The 24,038-nt window shown below is 53.1% G+C and overlaps 1 protein-coding gene across 2 annotated transcripts in view; it reads left to right on the top strand.

The window, feature by feature from the left end:
- The window catches only part of LOC122385241 (integrin alpha-PS1-like), a 74,128-nt gene that overhangs the window by 34,088 nt on the left and 16,002 nt on the right, over positions 1–24,038 (top strand). The window contains exons 2-3 of one of the 2 annotated variants that reach the window (XM_043373372.1): positions 20,111–20,238; positions 22,051–22,077. In XM_043373372.1, the coding sequence (XP_043229307.1) occupies positions 20,111–20,238; positions 22,051–22,077 (155 nt within the window). The remainder of the gene's footprint in view (positions 1–20,110; positions 20,239–22,050; positions 22,078–24,038) is intronic. The other variant, XM_043373373.1, reaches the window with a different exon arrangement.

The raw sequence follows: 24,038 nt of genomic DNA, 5'->3' as shown, positions 1-24,038 counted from the left end.
GAGATCACTTTAGAGGACACCCCTGACACAGTTATTGATGGGCTATGAATGCGGAGCACCGAGTAGGGTTCAATTTCCATCGTGCTATAATGCTGCCCGTCTAGTTTGATATCCGGCGACTGGTGCTACAGGGAAAGTTAGACGCCCGGAGACAGCCCTGGGTTACTGCTCTGTTCGCTTTTGGGCATTGCCCACTTTACAGACGCTGCAGCCTGCATTGCTGCTGGCAGTGGAATAAAGCCGTCCGACATGCCTATCCGAAACCAAACCGAATCGATTTTATCGCACGCGACTCCTTTCCGGGTTGTTTTTGGTGGGTTTCATTGGGCGTCGGATTTATGAACCAATCACTAGGGGAATAATGGTCTAAAGTTCGATAGCGAGTATTGGTCGCACTGCTAAAGCGCAGGGAATAGCAATGAGACAATGAGAAATCGGCGTCTCTTGTTTCGCAGCGTTACCGAGGGGGCGGCGGAGCCGGAGCGCCAGTTTTATGTCCCAGTTTGTGGTGCATTAGAGGGGAGGAAATTACCGAAATTGCCGACCGGGATGACGGAGCGCAGATGGTCACGTACGCGCGCTGACGCAGCCGCTGCGGCCATGTGGTCGCAGCGCGACTCAGAGCGACTGCCTATGGTCAGGCCGCGCTGGTCAGGCGAGCCGTGCCCGCGTCCCTCCGATTCACCTTAGACAATAGCAGCTGGGACCCTGGCTTTTGTCCAGCGGTGTCGTTCGCTGCATAGCTGCCGCCCATTGGCCCCGTAACGACCACTGTGACACGGCCTGTCACAACCGGGTCACCGTTTGACCTCGTTGTCTCGATCTGGCCACAACAAGCCACTGTCTCTCCCAGTGTGCTAGTTCATCATCGGGGAGATCTTGTCGAAGTGTGACCTGTCCCAAGGCGTGTGCCCTCTCTCTCTCTCTCTCTCTCTCTCTCTCTCTCTCTCTCTCTCTCTCTCTCTCTCTCTCTCTCTCTCTCTCTCTCTCTCCCTCTCTCTCTCTCTCTCTCTCTCTTCTCACCCCTCCCTCACCCCCTCTGACCTGACACGCGTCAAGTCAGATACCAACTGCGCGCTCCAGAGGCGGCCACCTGCCCCGAACAGCCGCCCTGGCCGCCGGCACACCTCGGAATGCTGATGACTCGCTGCCGGTGTCCAATAGCGTTGTCGTGAGTCCGCCGTGACATCGTGTTAGCTCGCGGCGCATAACTCACGAAACATTAGCGTCGTGTCGGTCACAGAGCGGCTCATTCATGTCCGGAACAATGCGGCCTGGATGGCATGACTGACGGTGATTTGGGATGGATGTGCTGCTCGCCAGTACAACACAAATTGTGATTTGATGATTGTATTGTGTGCGGCGTTATGAAAGGTGAAATTTTTGGTGAAGAGTGAGAGCATTTCATTCTTTAGCCGTTTTACTATTTAGCGATCACCGGGGATGTTTCTCCGGTGTCGCTCCCCCGCGGACTCCAGTCTTCTACCATCTGGTCCCAAACATGCCGTAAACGTCACAAAAAAAGACGGAGGAGGTCGGCCATTCTTCTGCGTGAGCCGGGCGCCGGCGTCCTCCCGGCGTGGGGTCGGCCGTCCGGGGTGGTCTGCCTGTCGCCGGCCGGCCATTTACGTCTCGGTATACCGTCACAGCCCGAGCGCTGCTCATCGCGCCGACGGACCGTGGCCGTCGCAGCGCCGCTATCGCCCAGCTGCGCCGTTTTTGTCGACGTGCGCCGTTTGTGGCGCTCAGCGCCGCGCCCAGATCGCGCTCGCGGATAGAATGCCGGCTTGTTTCGGCGCGGCGGGTTATGCCGGGCAGACGGTGGCCGTTGTGGTGTGTGCTCCGCTCCTGGCTCTGAGTCTGACAGTGCCCAGGAGGACCCCTGCCTGCTCCCGCGCAGCCTGTGAGCGGCTGCTGCCGGGCCGGCTGACATCATGCCGTGCCATGTGTGACATTTGCCACCGCCCAGATGCCGTGACGAGCTGAGACGCTGCAGGACACCGTCAAGTGCACGAGGCCTGTCGCCGGGTGGAGCAACACCAACTGGTCCGCTCTCACTGGCGCGGCGCGGCTTCTGGCCCGTTCCCACAGTTCGTCTCGGGAGCTGCACACTGGAGCTGCACACCGTGCACTAGTGCAGAGACAGCTGCTGGCCAGCTGGGCGCGATCCAGTCCTGACATCACTGGCTGTGAGCGGTAGGCAGACAATACAAATACGAACGGCGACCCATCTGACACTAAGGGAACGACGAACGGTTCCACGCTAAACCCAGTTCAAAAGTAAACTTCACTTAAAACTGACTGAGAAGCTTGCGATCGCTAGCAGTGGTCAGTAGAAGCCAAACATTGATCATCATTTCAGCGCGCTACACGGCTTCCGGCTGGTCAGAAAACATGATCCGCGTGTGCTGGCAGCCTGCATCCGGTTACGTCCGTTGCATTGCGGCGTTTACTGGCGCAGTTGCTGCGAATGCGTCGGCGGACCACACGCGGACTGCGCGGGGTGCAAATAAACACTGGCCCGCGCTGAGACGGTCGACACTTGACTGAGGCTCTGCAGTGTGAGGGGGGGGAGGGGAGTTGCACGGTAGGGGGATGTCAGCGCCAGACGAGGCGCTGTTCTGGCACGGTGCCAGGCTGTCCAGGCGTGGGCTCAGCTCAGCAGTGCTGGCTGGACCCGCCCACCTGCACGGCAGTCGGCAGCCGCGCCAACAGCTGATGGTGTACGCTTTTGAAGTGGGCGCAGATGGCGCTGTTTTGGCAGGCTGGCTGCGGTTGTGTGGGGGATTCATCGCCCAGTGTTCGACTTGTTAGTTGTTTTTTGCTACTACCAAGTCACTTTGTTTATTTTTTCTTATTTTTGGACGACATGGCTTGACTGTTGGCCACACTCCCCTTAGGTATTTTTCAAGCATCGTGTCGCGTGCAGATAGCCTTTTAAGTATGTGTTGAGCCAGTCCGTCACGCGCCTTCTCGTGTGCCCTGTGCGGAGTCCATCTCACCTCAGCGTCAACCTACCATGGATTTCTCCATCACCCTTCTCACGCCTGCGTCCCTCACCCGTCTCTCACTGTCTCTCACCCGACCTGGCCTGCCCTCCGCCGGGTGAGACACCCCTCCGCTGCGGCCCCACGCGCCGGCCCGCAGTCGGCGGTCTCACGTGCGTGCCATCCATCTAGCCGAGAGGCGGCAAAACGAGCCAATCTGAAATGATTTCAAATGTCTGTCCGTTCTATATACGGGGTCGCGTCGGCGGCGAACGGCCGGCCGACCGACCGCCTTATAAGGAGCCCACGGACCCCGGGCGCGCCGGAGACCGGTTTTGGTGCCGGTGGGGAGGGCTGGGGCGGGGCGGGCACGGCGGCCTTGGCCCCGCGAACGCCGCTGCCACCTGAGGGCTCCTAACCGATCGCAGCCGTCGCCGAGGGCGGCGGCGCGCGCGCGTCGGTCGCCGGGCACCGCGCCCAGTGGGTTAGCCAGATCAGAGCTGTCGGCACAGACCAGCCGGCAGCCGAGTCTGAGGACGGCTTTGACGTCTGGTGGCCGCAGGTGCAGGATGGCGGGACGCAGGTGTTACAGTGGCCCTGTGCGTCGGGTGTCCCAGTGGGCGGAGGGGGGGGGGGGGCGAGCGGCGTGTGTGTCCGAGACGGACCGGCCTGACCGGCCTGGGCGTGATGTCACCGTGACTAATGGTCATACGACGTCCAGGACTGGAGCCGCCCCCGCCTCCGCCGCCGCCGCCGTCCCCGCCGCCGCCTCCGTCCAGCCACTGTCCTACTGCGGCACTTTACCGCACGTAGAGGATGCAGCCTCAAAGCTGAAACTCCGGTGCCTATTTTCACCTACCTTCTCTTCCACCTTGTGACACCCTCGTATACTGCACTCACACCTACATTCTCTTGCATCAATCTCGATGTATTGTCTGTGCAGCGCGGCCAGTCCACCATTTCTCAGGGGTGCACCGATCGCGCGCCGAGTGCTCGTTCATCTGGCCGGCGAGCAGCCGAGCGTCGATAACACTGTCGACAGCCGCCGGCGCCGCACGCACTCCCACACGTACAAACACGCGCGCACGGCTAACGACGCCGTGATTTGTGGGCGTGGGCGCGTCGCCGCCGGCCGCGGGATGGAGTGGTTGGTTAGTGGTCTATCTGATCAGCCAGAGGGCCCCGGTGACTAGGTAGGCAGGGGGATGTGGTGCCGTGAAGGGGCGACTTGGAATGCTGTGATGCAAGGTTTGGGATGATAAGAGTGGTTCGTAATGTTATCCTGAAGGACTTAGGCACTTGTTACAATTACACCGGGACTATTTTAGTGATACCTTACACACAATTCAGCCAAGAACAGATCCAATCCCGCCACACACTGGCCACTCACCACTGCCACAGCATTATAAGTAACCGTGAGCACCGAACTGCAACTGTCAGCCGAACCTGCAGCTCGTATTCCTTGCCCCCGTGACGTCATCGTGTGCCTAACCGCCAACCGCCAACCGCCAACCGCTCGGAGACGGAGACGGACAGATGGAGCCCCGCTCATCTGTGTCACCAACGGCCTCCCTTTTCCTCTCCATATTCAGTGCACGGGGCTGCCCACAGTCCAGCCTCCCTGTCGATGGTGTGAGGTGGTGGGTAGGTTCGGTCCTGGCTCCTGAGTGGTCCGTTTACAGTCCACGTGCTCAGTTGCCCATTGCTCACTAGAGGTGGCAAAATGTGGACCCGGGGACCCGGTCTATGGAACCGGTCTGGACCCGGATGGGTCCAGACCGGGTCCCCCAAAATATTTGGCCGGGTCCAACCGGGTCCTATCATTTCCCTGTGCTTTATGGTAAACATTAATATCTTTTATGCTTTGGCAAACATAGTCATAGTTGATGCAGTTTCCAGTTCATAAGTCCCAATTCCACTTTTGAATTTTAATATTCCAGCAGATTGGGCTACCTATTCTATAGCATACTGATACTGGTCAGTCTTGCTTCAATTTCTTATCTTGTCACCTACAACAGAATAAACAAGTTCTAAGTGCTAGCAATCCAGAAAACATTTCACCAAATGTTTGTACGGATCACTTCCATTCAGTTTGCTGTACAGCACCTAGCAATATTTTGAGCTGTAGAAATCAAATACCAATAACATATGTAGGTAAGTAGGTATGACTGAAATCCATTTATAAATGGACACAAATCCAATTGAAGCAAGGCTGACCAGTGGCATTCTCACCTGCCTTTTCAAAGACATTGACATACCTACCAAAGTCACTATGCCCACCGGAAATCAGAGTTCATGTTTGATATTCAAATGCATTTCATAACTCAAAACAGCTTTGAAATTATTTCTATCACGGCCAGAAGACAACTCATAAAACCAACATGCCCTTGCATAAATCCATAAAGCTAAAAATGAATCCAAGGCATTCTCCAGAAACCGTAGTATTGATCAGATTTTAGCCAACTGGCGCCGCATGGTGGCGCTAGCAGAGCGTATTATACATATAGCGCTCTACTAGCGCCATCATACGGCAGCAGCTGACAAAAAACTGAGTCAATACCAATGCCCTTCTCCAAGGCCAATGATTCCGTGTTGATGTGAAAATGGCGCATTTGAGCGTCATATATGCTATACCTTACGCACGCTAATCTACTGCATAAAGGTTACAATTTTGGAACACGTTCGGGAAGAAAGTCTCAGAACCCTTGGTATTTATTCTATGTCTAGGTACTAACAACAAAATGTAGTTTGTTTTCTACGTTAATAAATTGGCACTTAAGTCATGATCGCAACCTACTTAACCAACTTGCAGTACTTAAAAGTTTATTGCCATTACGATTTTGCAGTACTTTATCCCCAACAAAATTTTGCAGTGATTTAACGCCTGTTTTGTCCATTGCTATCGTGTCGACATTTCTGGCGAACCTCACACAGTTTTCATGTTACTATTTTGATTTTGAATGTTTTATCTTTTGGGGCCTTTGATAGTTGATAATATTTGTAAGGACTAACATGGGTGGAGAATGTTTGAAAAAGTTACCCCGGCCGGCGACCGAAAGTCAGAAAGACGATGATGCACAAATATTTGTCAACGCAACGGTTATCAACAAACCCCTATTCTGTGGCATGGAACAATGGATGTCTGCCGTTACGAGTTATCCAATGTTTTATTTGCAGTGATTTAGCTCGAATTTTTGAATGGACCGATTGACAGAGCCGGGGGCCCACGCTAAGCAGAGCTTGTTGCGTAGGTAGACCCCGAACCCTACCGTCCGATCGCGCAATTCCGGGTAACGGGATAATTTAGATGCCAAAGTTTAACGTGCCCTTCAAAGCCGGACACGGGCTGTCCCACTCAACTGACTTCAACTGGCTGAGGCTGCTCCCACCAACCGCAGACCATCACCGTCAGGAGTCTCAAATATCGAGCGCCGGAGCGACTCGAACCCGGGCTCTCGGGAGTCCGTTGCCTCTACCAACTGAGCTACGGGACAGGCTTATGTTATGAACTTTGAGAAAAGTCGTTGGAGAACGCTAAAATCAGAGAAATTTGGATTTTATTATCCATGGTGATTTTATGATTGAGCTTGCCTAAAACTTGACCAGATTTCTCTGATCACGTTTGTCCCTCTTTCAAACGTCGTTCCGCTTTTCGCCTCGTAGCCCAGAAGCCGAGTTAGAAGGAGCGTGAAACGCCGACCGCTCGACTCAACGTGTTAGGTACGATAGGGCCACCACCCTGGCGCGGGTTAAGTTGGAGGAGCCTTGAACCCCAGCCCCCAACAACTCGTCCTTCTATCTCACTGATATTACCCTCGTCCTCTCTTGTGATGATATTGCAGTGCCATCTTACGATAACGGCCCTTAAATATGATTTAGGTTTGTTAGATGAAACTTGTCGGGCTGCGCAATGAAAAAAATTGAGAGCATAGAAGCTCCAAAATGAAAATAAAGTAAATTTTAAAAAACCTTTCAAGGTAGATAAAAATAATGAGAGACACTTATAGGTGGCAGTTTTTCGCATGGAGATAGCTTTTAGGATTTACAAAAGTGGACAAAGTTACCCCGGCCGCGCCGGGGTAGGCTGAAAGTTACCCCGGCCACGGCCGGGGTGGCCGGGGCAGGTTCTCCACCCATGAGGACTAATGAATTTAATTCTAAAAAGGAATATCTTTTAGCAAGAATATTAGAAAAGGTATGTATCAGTATGGTTATTGGTTATCTTGTTCCATGTTGATGTTAGGTTCTTGTTCTGACTCTGGTGAAGGCACTGGTCCATGGATCCCCAGTTCACATCATTTTTAGCAGCTGTAGTAAAAGTGGCTTAGGTTAGCATGAAATTCATTGGTCTACTTACTTCTTATATTCTTAAATATGACCTGAATCTGGTTCCAAAATACAAACTGCGAAGCGAAGTGAAATGACCATGGCATGAGTTTTTTACTTTGCAACACAAGTATGCCAAATTGGAAAGAAACTATTTTCTTTTGCTATACCTACAATTGTACACAATTTTCATAATGAATTTCGGGAACGGGTCCATCTGGTTCCAACGCTGACTTAGACCGGGTCTGACCGGTTCCAGAAATGTGCCAGTCAGACCGGGTCCGGGTCCGGGTCCCAAAATTTTCCAGTTTTGCCACCTCTATTGCTCACTCAGCGCAGAGCTCACAGTCGAATTCAGCTCACAGCTCACAGTCGAACTGAGCGCGGTGAGAGGCTGACTCAGCTGAGCAGCGGCTCGTGAGTTTGCTGGCTGTGAGCGGCGGAGCAGCTGAAGCCGGGGAGATAGGACCCCTGACACGGAGCCCAGTGGAGCGGGCATTGAGAGCGCACGCTATGGTCTTCTTCCCACTGGCGTTTCGCAATGGGAGAGTAATGTTCCGCTTTTCTTGGCTCGCGCTCACGAGTTGACACGACCAGAGGGGATGATTGAAATGGGGACGGAAGCGATGACACCCCAACTACCGTAACAAAAGTTTGACTTCCCGGATGTATTTGTGCATGCCCATAGACACCCAGTGCTTTCATCAAACGTCCAGACGTCCCAAATGCCCGAGCGACACGTCACACGGGATAGGTAGTAGGTACCCTGCTTCGGAGGCTGGTTTTCGCCTCGCCCTGCAGCCGGCCTAGGCGCGGGCTGTCGGCTGATGACGTCATAAGTGGGCTGATCATTCAGCTGGCACGGCCGGCGACGGCGACCAGTTTCTTTATCGTGCTCAGCTCCGTGATCGCGGCCAGTGTGAAGTAATGGACCGCGTGCGCTCACCGCAGTCACGTCCGAATTCGAACAGCTGGCCCGGGGGCGGTGGCGGCGCCGGAGATTCCTGGATAAAACTCTGACGACGGAGGCGTGCAGGGAGAGGTCGTTCGGTGTGCCGCATGGATCAACTCATAGCGGCGACGCGGCTATGGAAGGTTAGGACCCTGCCCGGGCGCCACTGAACGTGACCGGAGCAAAGGGAGACGGGGGTCGGAGACAGATAAATCACCCCGCCGACAGACGCGGGGCAGACCCTGACTAGGGGTGGTGCGAAGGGGAGTGTAGGAACGGGCGCGCCGCTGGCAGGAGAGCCGAGAGGCGCGAACGGCAGTCGTCGACTGCGACGGACGGCGAGTGGAGCAGAGAGTGGGCGAGAAGTTTCCCACCCACCCTCACCTATTTAATAAATGCGACTTCGAGATTCGTCAAACCTGCATATCCTTAATCCCGACCATATACCTCGTCGTTATCACTCCGTCGGTGCGTTTTTTAGGGGCCATCCTACCCTACAAACGAGCCGACGCGAGTGGTTTCGGCCGCTGACAGCCAACTGAGGCGAACGCTTGGTGATAGTGGCGCGGGCAACGGGGGCCTAACCTCTGTTAGCTGTCGCGCGGTAATGTGTCTCGCTCGACCGGCCGAGTATTTATTTACGGTGTGTTTTTAGTGCGCGGTTTGTTTTCGTGTGCGCTGGTTCGCCGCAGCAGGGAGGGGGAGACAGAATGGATAGGATCCCCGGTGCGAGTCTGGATTGTATCTATGGACGTGATAACGGGGTGTACTTCCTGTGACGGTGTCTGTGACGGTGTGACATTCAAATCGTGGGGGGAAGGGGGGCGTGAATTCCCCCCGCCCCCTCCAGTGATATAGAACTCGATCCTGAATAGAGCCTGATTGGACAAACTTGGAACGGGTATCTTCATCTTGTACATTTTCTTTTTGAAGGCGCTGACTTCAAAATACCTGACACGACACAATTGACTGGCGGCACCTTATGCCTGCGTTCGGCATCTGGAAAATATTATCGTTGGGATATTCTCGGGCGGAAAATTATTGGTGATCCCCTATCTTCAGCATGTCTCGCTATCGCGATACCGAACGTGATCCCCGATAACTCTCTGATCACGGATAATTCTCCCTGATTTTCCGGATGCCGAACGCAGGGTAAGTGTTCCGAATTTCCACACCATGTCTTAGTACCTCAACAGTAGTTAAATGAGCAGTCTGATTATGCTTGTGTAGGTAGGACTAGGGCCGATCGGGCGGGCGTCAGTGATCCGCCGAGACTGGCGCCAGGCGCGAGGTGGCGCAACAGCTGTCTGATGACGCGTCGCGCCGGCGGGCGCCACCTCCGACCTTGGCCAGGTGGCGGGGTCAAGTGGGCTCCGAGTCTGCGACCGTCAGCCGTTTACCTAGCAGCCGCGCAGACTGTTCCGAAGGACCGAAACTCCGCAACAATCGTCAGATTTGGCACGATCACCGGCGGGTTTAGAGCATGACTTGTTAAAGCTATCCGTCTATAAGTGCCAATCTACAGTACATGCATATCTACCTTATGATGATCACGCGATTTGGATTAGCCGCAGCCTGGCAGTTTCAATTGGTTTGGCAGGTAGACGTGATAGTGGATAAGTTTTGGATGCGAATGAACGCGCGTCTACCTCTGCGTTGAGAGGCGAGCTGAATACGCCGGGACGCTCCTTTCTCTCTCGGTTATCGCCGGTGGGCGTTGTCTTCCCGCATATCATTATTGGTAATATAAATAACCGGCACAAAGTGGCTGCTGTCTCCCTGCGAACCATCTCAGAATCTCAGAATGCATGAATGCAACATATATGTTTATGGAAATTGCTGAATCTTTATTAGGCGTTTTATGCTGGCTATGTTGTTAGCATTATGACTCATTTCCTCTACGTAATATTTGAAAATGTATCGTTTATCAGCCATTAACAGCAATTGACAGCTTACGCAATATGCATGCCTAGCCGTGTGTTCACGACCGACATGATCACGTCGACCGTGGTTATACGGAGGGGCGACCACGACACGACCATCGAGCTCACTTCAAACTATTGTTCGTTTTTTTCTTCTAAGTTTGCCCCTCACTGCAAACATCTTTTTGAACACAACATGAGAATTGCTAGCTGAATTACTGAGAAAACTGGTTGACGCACATTGATTTCACAGACGATCAACTTGATCAAAATAATGTCTACCTGGCTCCTATTTCTCAGATTCGTAGCTCGTATTTGGCCTTATTTATGACCCCACAGGGATAGAAGACTCATCAGGAATGATAATTGAACTAATTAATAAATCGTACGGCGTTTAACATAACGATACATTATCAGTGTTCAAAACTTATTTTGAATATATTATAATATATTAATATATTAATATATTATAATATTATTAATATTATTAATATATTATAATATATTAATTAATATATTAATATATTAATAGTTATTCATATCTCCCATGCAATGTGCGCTGAACAGTTTTCTCAGTAATTCATCTAGCAATTCTCGTGCTGTGTTAAAAAGATGTTTACAGTGTGGGGCAAACTTAGAAAAAAACGAACTTTCAAACCCGACTGGCCGCCGCGACCGCGCGGGCAGACGACGCTACATGAGTAATGAGGTCTGCGCCAGGTCCCGCCCGCCTTGGGCTGCAGGCGGACGCTTCTCCGGCCGCGCCGTTCTAAACGCCGCTGTGATTGGCGGAATCGGCGTGGCGTGATTCTGGTGAGGGAGCGATATGCCGTCGCTCTAAGGTTGCAAAGGGTGCCATGGCCCGATGCGTATATAATCTCGTCGCGTTTCCGGGAGCGGTCAGTAGTTCGGAAGCGGTCGCGGCGCCGATAATTTCCCGTGCGACATGGCTATTACCAAGTGTGCAATAAAATTTAAACATCTACATCGGGTGTATGTATGGATATTCATCACAGGTGTTGTCGGACTTTGTTTTGGCATAACTTCTGCCATTAACCTGAGCAACGGCGAGGAATTTCTAGAAGATCTATACTGCCAGCTGAATAGCATTGTGAAGGCCGATTTAGACGTGTTACATGAAAACTATACGAACCTTTGTGAATCGGAAGTAGTGTTAAAATTCACTGTGGACGAGCTGAGGCTCCTGCTGGTACCATCCGGCATGCAAGTCGCCATCGCCCTTCCTCTGATCCTTACCGGTGCGCTCGCCATGTATGGGGCGTACCGGAGCAGGGGAGGACTCATGTGGCCTTGGCTGATTGCCATTGGACTGTTTCTCATCATCATCATCATGCAGATGATTATTTTATTATTATTCGGCTTCAAAAACTACGTGTGGTTCCTGCTGCCGTTTGCCGTGTTCGCCGTCGTTTTCCTCTTGGATGTCGGATGGTTCACGCTTAAGATCCTGCGGACCACCGGAGTCTACGAAGTGAAGCCTCTTCCAATGCAAGATTTCGACGACGGCCGCACCCCTGCCCTCGAGCTCTCCAGCGTCTGACGTCACACTGCGTCATCACGGCACTGGACACCGGACAGTGGACAACTGGACACTGTCCGCAGAAGGGCACAACCACCGCACACGGACCGGCCTGAACCAGACCAGACAACAGAGCTCAGGCTTTGTTTTTCGCCTATCTAGTGGTGTGCGCTGCAGCATGCATTTTGCTGCACCAGCATGTCAGCGTGTTGCGACCTGTGTGCTCTGTGGTGTGCTTTGTGAGTGAATGCGCTTCTCTTTTGTTTCTCTGTAGTTTCAATGTTTCTTCGGTGGTATTAGCCGTTAGGTGTACCTATGTCATGCACTGCTGTTTGTGTTTGTAACAGAAAAAATGTCATTGTCGAATCACGTCTTTTCTTTTCAATAGGTACATAATGAGTCAGTTCGGTAGATCGGTAGATCAGCTGACGACCGCGGACGCCCCCCTCCCCCGCCAGTGTCGGCGCAGTTTCTGGAGATCATTATATAGCGGCCTGCTCACTTCAAACCAATCGAGTGAGTTTGTGAGGCTAAAGCTGAAAGGTTAAGCTACATCACAAAGTTTTCGAGGTGAATCTCTGCGGCCATGTTATGTGGTCAGAACCGATTATCCTCATGTGTTTCCACGACAAATCGACAAATAAAAAATTAAATTTGCACCCACATATTTTATTCTTCGTTGAAAACTGGTGTAAGGGGTTGTGATGGGCGGGGAAGCCAGCTGTGGCAAGGATTTTTTCTTCGAACAACGGTTTCCGAGATTAGCCTCGGCCCTCGGGCAATTCCTGGAGGTCACGTTGCAACCCTATGCTTGGCGGCTTATAACTCAGAAACTATTGGTTTTCTATGATAAAAGCTTTATATGGTTCAACTCACAATCAAACAACAAACATTTTGGCTATCTCGGATTTTCATTTTTGAAAATTTTGATCACGTGAGTACGTGACTTTTTGACCTATTTTTCGAAGAGTGACCTTGATATTTTCTCCACTGAAAGTTGCAATTTTGTCTGATGACGATTAAAGCCTTATCAATTGTCATTCATATGCGATTCATAGCGCAACCTGTGCCTGGCCACAGGTGGTCGGTATCGATTATGGTGGCAGCAGCTCGAACGCTCTGGAATTCGCCTACCTGACAACTCCTGAGACGGCCCACAGTTCTGTGGGGAGGGAGCAGCGCGGGACGGTGCAGGTGCACCGACCGGACAGACGTCATGGACTCATGACACATGGGCAGAGGCGGCGACAGCGGCACAGGGTTGGGGTGCAACTTGCAAGAGGAGAGTGACATTTTGTGATGGTAAAACTATAACTAAAAGGCTGTTTGCTGGTATTCATGGTCGAACATCACCACTCGTGATGGTCGAACTGGGGTCTGAGTTCCCTCCCCTCCTCCCTCCCTCCCCTCTCCTCTGCCGGCGAGCCGCGCCGGGCTGCGATAGGTCGGGCTCGGCGGCTGTCGTAGAGAGCAGTGGAGATCCATCCGCCGATGGGGTAGATGATGACGGGCGGACAGTGACGGATCCGGCGGGGTCGGGCGCTGCCGGCAGCGGGGCGGGGCGCACGCGGCCGCGCCGGCAAGACGGATAGCGGCGGGCGCCGGGCGGCGGGCGGCGGGCGAGCTGTGCACTGTTGGGCGGCGCTGCGGCCGGCAGCCGGGGGGGGGGGGGGGGGGGGCGGTGCAGGCGAACGCTGGACGGGCGGCGGTGGCGGTGGCCGCGGTCTCGGTAGAGGCGGGCGATGACGGTAGAGGCGGCGGTAGCGGTGGGTGCTGATAATACACTTTAACCCGGCACCGCCTGGGCTATTTCCGTACCCACGACAGCCGGGGGGGGGGGGGGGGTCGGATCCGACCCCCCCCCCCCCTGTTATCTCGAGAACCAATGGTCGTATCGAGCCCCGCGAGGCGGCGTTCGAAAGGTCTCTACGAGACCTTCCCAAAGCACTCTTAAGATTTTAAGATTGAGGTCAACTTTCGGGTCAAGGTCAGGTCAAAGGTCAAATTCAGGGGTTTTGCATGATTAGGCTTACGGACAGCGGAATCGATAGCTGCTGCTCGAAACTCACCAAAAATGACCTCAAAGGCCTAGTGAAGGTACCATGTGCGTATAGGGGTCATACTAAGTACGGGTCAAGGTCAGGTCAGGTCACGAAAGGTCACGGTTTTCAATTTCTGCTACATGGGCGTGCGACACATGTTTTATGGCTTATTTTTCACGCCGAATCCGATGGTAATGGTTATATGTGACCCCAAGTCACTGTGCTGGTGATAAGTGTGCATTGAAAGCATAAAAAATCGTTTATACCCTACATAACTAAAGGAGGGCTAAGAAAAAAAGTCAATTTTTCAACTTTTTATTTTTGACACAAAAATACACTTTTCTAGACGAGCTTTGTCCCAGGAATCTAGTGGTGCCATTTGTTTTCACATGCGATGTTCAGAAGTGCCTCTAATTCACGAAAATGCTTATGACGTCACCATGCCCTATGCATGTTGGAGCTATTTTTTACAATTTGGGGGTTAAAAATAAAGATAGAAAGTTGAAATTTGGGGCATCTAATGTTCTAATAGAGCTCTACAACGTATATTCCGGTTTTTTGGAAATTCCCAAAATTTTCGATTTTATTAGCTGTTTTCCAAAAAATGTAGTTTTTTGAATTTTAAGGGGTGAAAAACGCATTTTATGGAAAATCCGAGATAGCCATTTTAAAGAACTCGTTGAGCTGCGTCTTTTCATGTCCTTGATTTGCAATTTGCTTTAAACCCTGATTTTTGGCGATTTTTTAAACATTTACCACTTTTTGACTAAAAACGCCATGTAGTTACATCACTAAAATCGATATATCTCAAAATTTTTTGGAAATTTTTCTTCAAAATTGCACAGGAGACGTCAAATTGATGGGGGAGAAGGTATGCCAAGTTTCAAGTAGATAGCGAAAGTGGCTCATGAGTTATTCAAGAAAAACGGAGGGGGGGTCGGATCCGACCCCCCCCCCCAGGCGGTCGCGGGTTAAGGTATTGGATGACGCTACATGGACCATCTATTATATACACCCTACGGATAACGCTGGTAGGTGGCAAGATTCGTGAATGGAGTGCTGAATGTCTTCTCAAGGTTTGAGGTGACAGAAACGCAAATATTTTGCTTATAGCGACCCACGCAGAGACCTGCTGCCATCTATTATTAAAAAAGAGGGTACCTGAAATATGTGTAAGTATCACCATCAGTGGTTTCGCATCATATAGGTATATGAGGGAAGACAACTTTCGGAATGCTCTTGAATTATTCACGCATCAAGTGGTTTGAGCTCCTGGGTGAGTTCGTGACGCCAGGCTCCTGAAAATCGCGCGATCTAAATTTATTCTCGTTTAATTTTCTTTGGCAACGTTGAAAAACCTAACCACGAATATGAGAGCCCAGCCACTAGATTTTTTCGATACGCTCCATCATCTCACAGAGCCCTGTCGCGAACTGCCCTCGGATTCACAGGTGGGCCGGCGGATTTTCACACGCGCACCTCATTTCCGCCGGCCCCGTGTGACCGTACGTGCCTGGTGCTGACGGATAGAGCGGCACCCCAGCCCTGTGGGGGAGGTGGGACCGCGGGCCGCGGCGCACCCAGGTACCCAGTGCCGAGCTCATCACTCGTGGGATTAGGCGACCCCAGAGTCCTTCATCCCTCTCCATCGTTCCCAAGTCGAATGGACGGACGCAGCTTACTCAGCCGGAGTCCAAGGCACTCGTGGGAATCGAGCTCTCGTCGTTCGCCAGTCGTCTGTGTATCGGTTACCTTTCCGTCTCGTTTCCCCCTCTTACCCTCCTTTCGTCGCCTCCGCTATCACCTGATGAGCTGGAACCGGTGCATCCCTCACATTCCACCTGGTTGTCGTAATTATTCCCCTGTTTCCCATATTTCGCTGCCGCCCCTGCCGGCCGAGCTCCAGGAATGCGCCGGCGGCGGCGGCGGCTGAGGTGTGGAGCGGCGCGGCGCCGCGCCATTATTCGCTGCCGGACAGTGTCACGGCGCTGTCGGCGGCGCTGTGGTCACACTCGGCCCACAAACACCGCGCCTGTGTGCCGTGGCCCAGCGACGGCGGCCGGCGCGGGCGCGGGCGGGGGCGGGGGCGGCCCGCCGGGACTTGACGTCACTCACAGCGCGCTCAGCTGTGCTCGCAGGCCGCTTCCGGGCGCCGCCAGTTAGCGGCGCTGTTGACGCGCCAGGGCCGACCGCGGCAAACACGACGCAGGGAGGCAAACACGGGCCGTGGGGGGAGGGGAGGGGACAGCTGGCTCAGTGGGCCGGCACGGTCGCCGGTCAGGCACGCGGTGCCGGTGCACGTGCGCGGCGGGCGGGTGCCGCCGTGGCCGCGGCTGCATGGGCTGAGGGAACTGGCCGGCGCCGTGTCGCTGTAGATAGCGCCTTCCTCCCGAGATCGCCCCTCCCCCCATGCACCAGGTGGACCGGTCAGTGGGGATGGGGAGGGGTGGGGGTAGCCAGCCACGGCTGATACCGCGCAGCGCGTGGGAGGGCGGCCTTGAGCCCCGCCACCGGCACACCTGGTCCGGTAGGACGGAACCCGCTCGCTCCGCACTCAATGCGCGTCTGTATGGATACCGCTGGAGCGGGATGGTTCTCGAGGCTGCACCTGGTCCCATTCTTTCCCCTTCACTCCCGTTCCTCCCACCACCTTCCTCCGCTCTCCAGGTGTTCCCCACCCCAGTCTGATCGGGCAGTGTGACGATACAAGTTCTCGAGTCGTCCTTCCCCTCACTTATGTCTAGCCGGTGGTTGCAAGCACCCGAGCGGTTGCCTGCTTATGACGCCCGACCTCTCACCGCTCCTCTCCGACCGAGCGTGAAACCCGATCACAATTACCAGCCGGGCGCCGGCTTTTTGCGCGTTTTGCGACAATGGTTTGCGTTTTTGCGAGCTGCTAAGTGGGCTGGCAACCAAGCCGGCAGTGCGGCCATGCCGCTGGCGCCGCAGTGTTTGTGTGGCAGGTTATTTCCCGCGGCGCCGCGGCCGGGCGACAGGTCACCAGGTCGTCGGGTCACGTGACCTGGCCAGGAGAGGTCGCCGGCCGCTGATGAGGGTCTCGGTGTCAACTGTCGTCACGCGGCCGTGATGCGACCGTGACGCTGGGGTCACGCACCGTCGTAACGAGACAACGGGACGAAATGAAGGCAGGCACGACGAACCGGTCAATTGTGAGGCGCATGGAGCCTTTCACCGAACTGGGAGGTAACTTTGGCTGTCCCTACTGGTTTGATATACATAGGAGCAATCCTGACGGCTCAGCGGAGATGAACAGCTGTGTCGTCATCGCGTAGTGGGTGGTATCTATTGCGGTCCCCGTGCGAAATGAAAGCACGGGCTATCGTTGTGAATGTTCAGAGGTCCTGTGTCATCAGGTTCTGAAGTGGCTAAGTTTGTGAGTGCGGTTACCTACTATCTCCTATCTCGCCTGCCCTACGATGCCGTTCGTTGAGTTCACCAGTCTCACCTGATCCACCGGGCTATATACCGTCTGTTTCTCTGACTAACAGTGATAGGGCAGTTAGATAAGACTTCTATCTGAACTTACGGTTATCTCGGGCCACTTCGACCCCATGTCATCATCTGTATTCCTCTGAATGTCGTGGACCGTTGTGTGTCTTTGCCCACGACCGTCCGTCTAGCTCTGCCGGCCCTCCGTATATCTCCGCCCCAATTACGGCCATCTCATCGCCCATTTTCATCGCCCATCGCCCCATCGCCTATTTGCCCATCGCTTGTCACCTAACCGTCCCACCGTCCCATCGCCCAGCGTTCCATTTTCCACTGCCTGCCGACTCACCATTATTCTGCTTAGCTGCCTCTCCCACACACTTTCCCATGCTCCTCCCGCCCCACCTGCACCGTCCCACCACACTGTCCCATGCTCCTCCCGCCCTGCACCGTCCCGCCACACTGTCCCATGCTCCTCCCGCCCCACAGTCCCACCACCGTCCCATGCTCCTCCCGCCCCACAGTCCCACCACACTGTCCCATGCTCCTCCCGCCCATCACCGTCCCACCGCGCCGCTGCCGCCGCGCCTGCCGGCCGCTCTCCTGCCGTTTCAATTAGTATGAGCTGCCGACACCGCCCTGATGGGGCCGGAGGTACGCCGACGTGAGGAGCCGTTAATCAGGAGACGCAGGTGGCGGCACCTCGAGACGGGCTTTCTCCGGCGCCTGTGTGGGTATGTGTGTGCCCACCCGGACACTCGGCCGGCTCAGGTCCAATGGCCGCACACGCGCGCACGTGGAATGCTGCGGCGCTAGGCGTGAGGCCGCCTGCATTGTCATCGTCGGGGTGCGGGCTCCCAGCTGACTGGTGCGCCACGGTGGAAGGACTGGGCGGTGCCTTGGGAGGTCGTACACGAATTTGGAGTGCAGGCATGGGATGTCTCAGCTAGGGATGAGACCATTCTGAAGGTATACATGGAAAGTGGAGATATTGATAGTTTGAGGACTTGGGAAATTTTATTTTTGCGTCTTAATAATCAGAGGTATTGCTATCCCTCTGATTATTCCCAGAGGTATAGCAATACCTCTGGGTAGTGTTGAGAAGTTCAGCCCGTGGCAACTCGCCGTTCCAGGACATACGACTTACGAGCATACCAAATTGCGTGTTTTGTGCGCACTTTTCATGCTTGTGTGCTCACCATGTGTGGGGCACAATACACGCCTTTGGAGACGGCTTTGTTCCCCTGTTTGTTTAGCACAGTGATCTGACTGTGTGCTGCCGAGGGTTCTAATGGCCCACAGCTGGAGGTGACATGATTCGCACCTGGGAGCAAATGCACTGGGGGTATCAGAACTCAGAGCGTCAGCTGTGCGGAGGTATTTTGTTCGCACGCCAGCAGCCAGGAACGGGGTGCACCATACTGGGTGCTGACGAGTGACGGGATGTGATGCGGGGCATTACGCATCACTGCCCCACCACCTGGATCAATGTCAAGAAGACGGGCGGTGAATTTTGAAACGTTGTGTTGGACCCCAATTAGGGCTTTGTTTCTGATTTGAGTGAGGCTATGTTAAGCTGGCCTTTCCTGAGTTGAACACTTTCATTTTAGCTAAGGACATCCTAACTACATAGCGCTCTACGTACCCATGTTCCTGAATGCTGGATCGCTTGCCATCGTTGTGTTATGACCTCTGTCACCGAGTTCCGTTTGCGGTGCATGTTTCCCCGTCCCCCCGCCTTAACCCGTTCACATTGCGACACGTGCAGCACCTCATGCACACACCCCACCGTGCACCACTGTGCACTATCTCCCGGTGCACAGCGTGACCCGTGCTGACGCTCACGGTCGCCCGGCGCCCGTGTGTCGGCCAGCAGAACAGATCTTCCGACCCGTGTGTGTATGTGTCATGCATACCTAATCGCGAACTTTGGTGCCGGCTGCCCGAGTCAAGATCCGGGTGTAGCTTGCTCGACAGGCATCGGGAATTGGTGAAGGATGATGCCCTTTTCTGTCGAGGTGCGGAGATGGTTGCTGTCAGGGGCTGTGGGATACAATCTGATGGTGGCGCTTTTTGGAAGGAGGGAGCATTGCAAAGATGCTGAACCATTCCAGGTTTATATCGCAAAGACATGTAGCGTGTTTGAGCTCAGCTCGATTTTCACGCAGCGTGAGTATAACTCCAGAATTATCACGCGATAGCCTAAACCGTTTAAACCTGCGTCGGATTTCACGTCGCTCGATTTTACTCTTCTTGCATGCAGTTCGGCACTGCATTTGTTTCGTGTTGACCCGGGCGATTTACTTTTCGCCTTGCACTGTGACCTACACAACACGACTATGTATAATTAGACGTCGCCGTGTGACTGGATTGTCAGGTCGAGCGCGTCGTTTGACCTTTGGCTGTGTGGGTGTCAGGCGGGCGGCACGCGCGCGATTTTCAGCCGCTGGTTCACAGACAGTTTGTGGCCGCCCTGTCGACCGACCAACTTCCGAATCCGGTGAAGGGAAAATTTAGTACGTCCGGCGGTCAACGTTGCGCTAGCCCTGGCTGAGTGGTTCGTGTTGCAATGCCGATGTGCTGCTATGAGATGGAAGGGATGGTGGATTGATGATCAGAGTTTTGGCTGTTTTGTTGTGGTCGTTGAGGTTTGTTGTTGAAAAACCATGTGTCATGGGTCGTACCGCACCGTCTATCGTTCGTGATTGACATATCATTAACCACACAATTTATCAAGCATTATTCAAGGTGTCTTTCATATTTCGTGCAGTGATTCTCAACGACAAACTCCCGTAGCATAGCATGGCCCTTATTGTTAGTCGTCGCACGTCCGACATGATAGGCGAAGTCGATGAATTGTTTTCACAGCCTGTCTCTCTGTCTGTCTGCAGGCTTCTGGTCGGCGCTCCACTGGGGAAGAACCTGCAGCCCAACACGGAGAAGAGCGGGGCACTCTGGAAGTGTCCTCTCTCCACGCGCCAGGACGACTGTCAGCAGGTGGAGACGGACGGTCACTATGGTGAGTGGAGCGCGAGCTGCGCCCCTGTCCGGTCCGGCAGCGGGGGAGGTCTGGAGGCGAGGATTGGGCCGTGTCACTGGTGGCGGGCTCTGCAGCTGGCATCTCAGCGATTAACCCCGGCTCCTCAGACCGGTGCGGAGGTCCTGCGGAACCCGTTCGATGTGTTTGTCGGCTGATCTCAGTGAACAATTTAACTGTCACAGCAATTAATCCGGGCTTCTAGAGGAGCGTTATGCAAGCGACTGGTCCGGCAGGCTCTCAGACCCACAGGCCAAACTGGGAGCGCAAGTTCGCAGCCTGACGCATAATTCTGCTACCAGTGTTGTGTAACGCCGGCGTCACATTTTAAGCTGCCACTTTGCAGTGATGAACGTTGTTCAGCAGGGTGCAACGCTTCTAAGAGCGCTGTCTGGTAAAACTCTTCCCTGGTTCAAGACAAGATGCTTCGGCCAGTGCCCTGGGGGCGTTGCTCACTTGCGTCACAGTTGTTCTAGCTTCTTTGAAAAGCGATGCGTGTCCTTCTTCTCCGATAAAAGTGGCGTCATTAATGACATAAATGGTTGCCATCAGTCAGAGCTCGCTAACGAAATTCCAATCGCCAGCTGAACTGGACATCAGCTGAACGATATTATACTGTGGCAAGGGGTGGACCAAGTCGTACTAAGCATCAACAGGACGATCTGCTAACTGAGCTGCAAGAGACAGTGCTGAGCCGGCTTGAGCCGTTTCGCGTGAGCCGAGAAGCGAGAGAAGAAAAGCCTAAGCTACTTGTCCAGGCTTAGTTGCTCTGAGCTTATTGAGCTGGTTGGATATCAGTAAAAAATACCTGCACATTATGTCGAGCCTGATTGAACTGATCACTTATTACGAAATGCTAGTTAGCATACATATCGGACCAATTTTACTTAACGGCATTTTACAGCGTATATTTTATGCATAATGAGCGCAGCGCATGTTCACCTGGCATGACGAGGAAGTGGGACATCGTCGTCTGCTCATTTGGGAAGTGGCAGTGCCATGAATAACGCCACTGATGCCGAAAGAAGCTACATATAGCTACGAGTTGTTGACGTGGCGGCAAGATGAGCAACGTTTTAATAGAACTGTTGCTCCTTGAAAGTCCTCACCTTCGCTTCAAGAGCTCATTTCGATGATGAGATTCAATTTGTTAAGCACGCTGTGCCCAGAACGGACAAGCGGGACCTATCACCATAGCAAAGGACGGTCACGTAAAGCACATCCGTCTCCTAGTCACGCCTAGTAATATAAGTCCTCTAACGGCTGCCGAGAAGAGAAAAGGCGCAGGCGTCTCCGCCCCCGCCTCCTTGCGTCCCGTCGAGGTCGTCCGCGAGTCGAGTCGATCCCTCTGGGTCGATCGGTGCGGGTCGGGTCGCCGGGACAGGTAAGGGTTGACCCGGGGCCGGGTCACGCCTGTCGACGCCAGCTCTGATCATCTACCTGTCCTCGTTGCTCTGTAACGGGTGTCTACCTTTCTGACGAATTTCTTTTTCATACTGCTTACTCTATGTATGTGTCTTTCACGTCTCACGTCGTATTGGCTTGTGTTGTAGTTTGGGAAACTATGGCTGTCGTTCTCTGTAGGTTTGCTATGAATGTCTCTGGGAATATTTACTGCCTTTGTTCACAAAGTATTTGTGTTGTTTATACTTTATGGGGATTTTCACTGTGTGTTTTAGTGCCTTGCTTACTGGCTTTTAACTATTCTACTCTGGCTATCCATGTTTCTGGTGGCAGGCTGGCTCCCTCCAAACCGGTGTAAATATCCCATCTAACAGACACTGTGCTTTTCAGATCCCGTTAAAGGACGGTATATCAAGAGTAAGTGGTCACCAAAGAGACGAAAAGGCATGCTCGGGCAGGCCATATGGCTGGCGGTTCCTTTGCCAATGGCTCACCCCTCTAGCTGCATGATTCCACACTGCTGGTTGGTTTGGAGTGTGCTTTGTACGCTATGCCAAGAACCGGAGACGGACACCACAGCTGGCTTATAGCTTTCAGGACGGGTTGAGGGGACCGGCGGGCCCCAGACGGCTACAGCTCTGCTGCATGCGCGGGCGGTTGCTGAGAGGACGCTCGCTGCGTGATTGGTACCACGACTGGATGCTCCTCGACTTGGATACGACGTTGCTGCTCGTCGGACTGCTGACTGTGACGGGGGTTGCTGGGAAATTTTTGCAGCTCCGTTGGCAGCCCTCCCGGCCGTTTTTGTGAGTGCCAGGATTTATAAGCCGCGCGCATCAAACCGCCCCGGGCTCGCGTGATGTCATTAGAACGCAGGCGGATTAGCAGGGTAGCATTATCGTCTTCACGCTCCTCATAGGCCGCGATTAGATGGGGGCTTAATCTGCCATGGTTGTAGCTGCTACTAAGTTCGTTATACTGGCTCTCCAGGAACTTCAGCGAAATGTCAACGATGAATGCCTATCTCACGTGTATTACATAGCCCGCATCCCGAAAAACTCGCCTTGCAATGCTTCCTTACTTACTAAACGCTAATTTACCGAGCCTGAAGTAGGTAGGTATCGGCTGCAGCGTAATCACGTATGATAGGTGTGCAACAGTATCCTGATTTCCAGTGACATGAAAGTTACGATCCGCTAAACGTTTACTTCTCACAGTTTGTCATTGAATCAAAATAACTCGTCATTATTAAAATCGTGACAAGATTGCCAGTCTCCCAGAATGTGTCAGAACATTGCATTAGGGGAGATGCGAACGGCCTTGTCGCGGATTGATCGCAACATGGCCAAAGCTGAGCGTTACGAAGTCGTGTCTTTCCGACGCAAAATGCTCATTGTTTTATAGTTTTTTTTTGTGCCATATGTCTATCGGTAATTGCCGATATACTTTTCCTGTTGTAATTCCCTCTCGTGTGTGTCACCGCGGTAGATAGCGGGTCCTTGTTGCGGTCTGCACACCTAATAGCACCTATCTTATCGCTGGCAAACACAGTTTGTGTGAACACTGAACAGCCAGCGCGCTCATTGAGATAGCGCTGCACCGATATTGGTAGCCCGGGCCGGGATATTACGGTGGCGCCAGCGGACGGCCTGGAAACCAGGTGCGAGGTCGGGCCTTCAGCCCATATTACAGTGAGCTGTGAATTAAGCGGCCAATATAAATATCAGCTAACTCTGTAAGCAAAATCTTTAGCTAACTCAGCTCAACTAAATATAAGTAATGTAGTAACCATCACACCTTTGTAGAAATGCAAGACACCAGTTTGTATGCCTGCATTGCATACCTACCATAACGCAGAATTAAGGTGCATACCTATTTCAAATGTGGCATTGGCTCCTAAATAAGTTTGGCATTGCTTGTACGGCCTTGCCTGGGACTTGGAAATTATGACCGACGCCGTTCCAGCTGCTATGGAATATGGGGCTCCTGCTTTCCTGCGGTTTCCAGCGAAGGCACAGGGTGAACAGATGGTAGACGGGCGACGAGGCGATGCCAGCTGAACAACCGCTTCTGGTGATTGCCGGGAACAATGCACTGTGCATGTGTATCGTGAACATGTTTGTTAATGTTTGATTTCTCTGATCAATCGATGGGTGATATTCATTCGACGGCCAAGCTGCGTTAATCGTACCAGCCAATATTGCACTTGTTGCGCGCAACAGTTGCATTTTTATGAGTTTTTTTAAGAGGAAATATTTTTTGACGGTACCGTTTCAGCATGGAATGAGTTGTTGTGGTGCATTAAAATCCTTGAATTGTCTTGTAAGACCCCCTGACACTGATACAATATGTTTGCCGTGAGTTTCGTGATATTTAGC

Source organism: Amphibalanus amphitrite, unplaced genomic scaffold (assembly GCF_019059575.1).
Source record: "Amphibalanus amphitrite isolate SeventyFive unplaced genomic scaffold, NRLGWU_Aamphi_draft 000212F_arrow, whole genome shotgun sequence".
Taxonomy (NCBI): domain Eukaryota; kingdom Metazoa; phylum Arthropoda; class Thecostraca; order Balanomorpha; family Balanidae; genus Amphibalanus; species Amphibalanus amphitrite.
The sequence above is the reverse complement of the archived record's forward strand: the minus strand, read 5'-3'. Positions and strand labels throughout refer to the sequence as shown.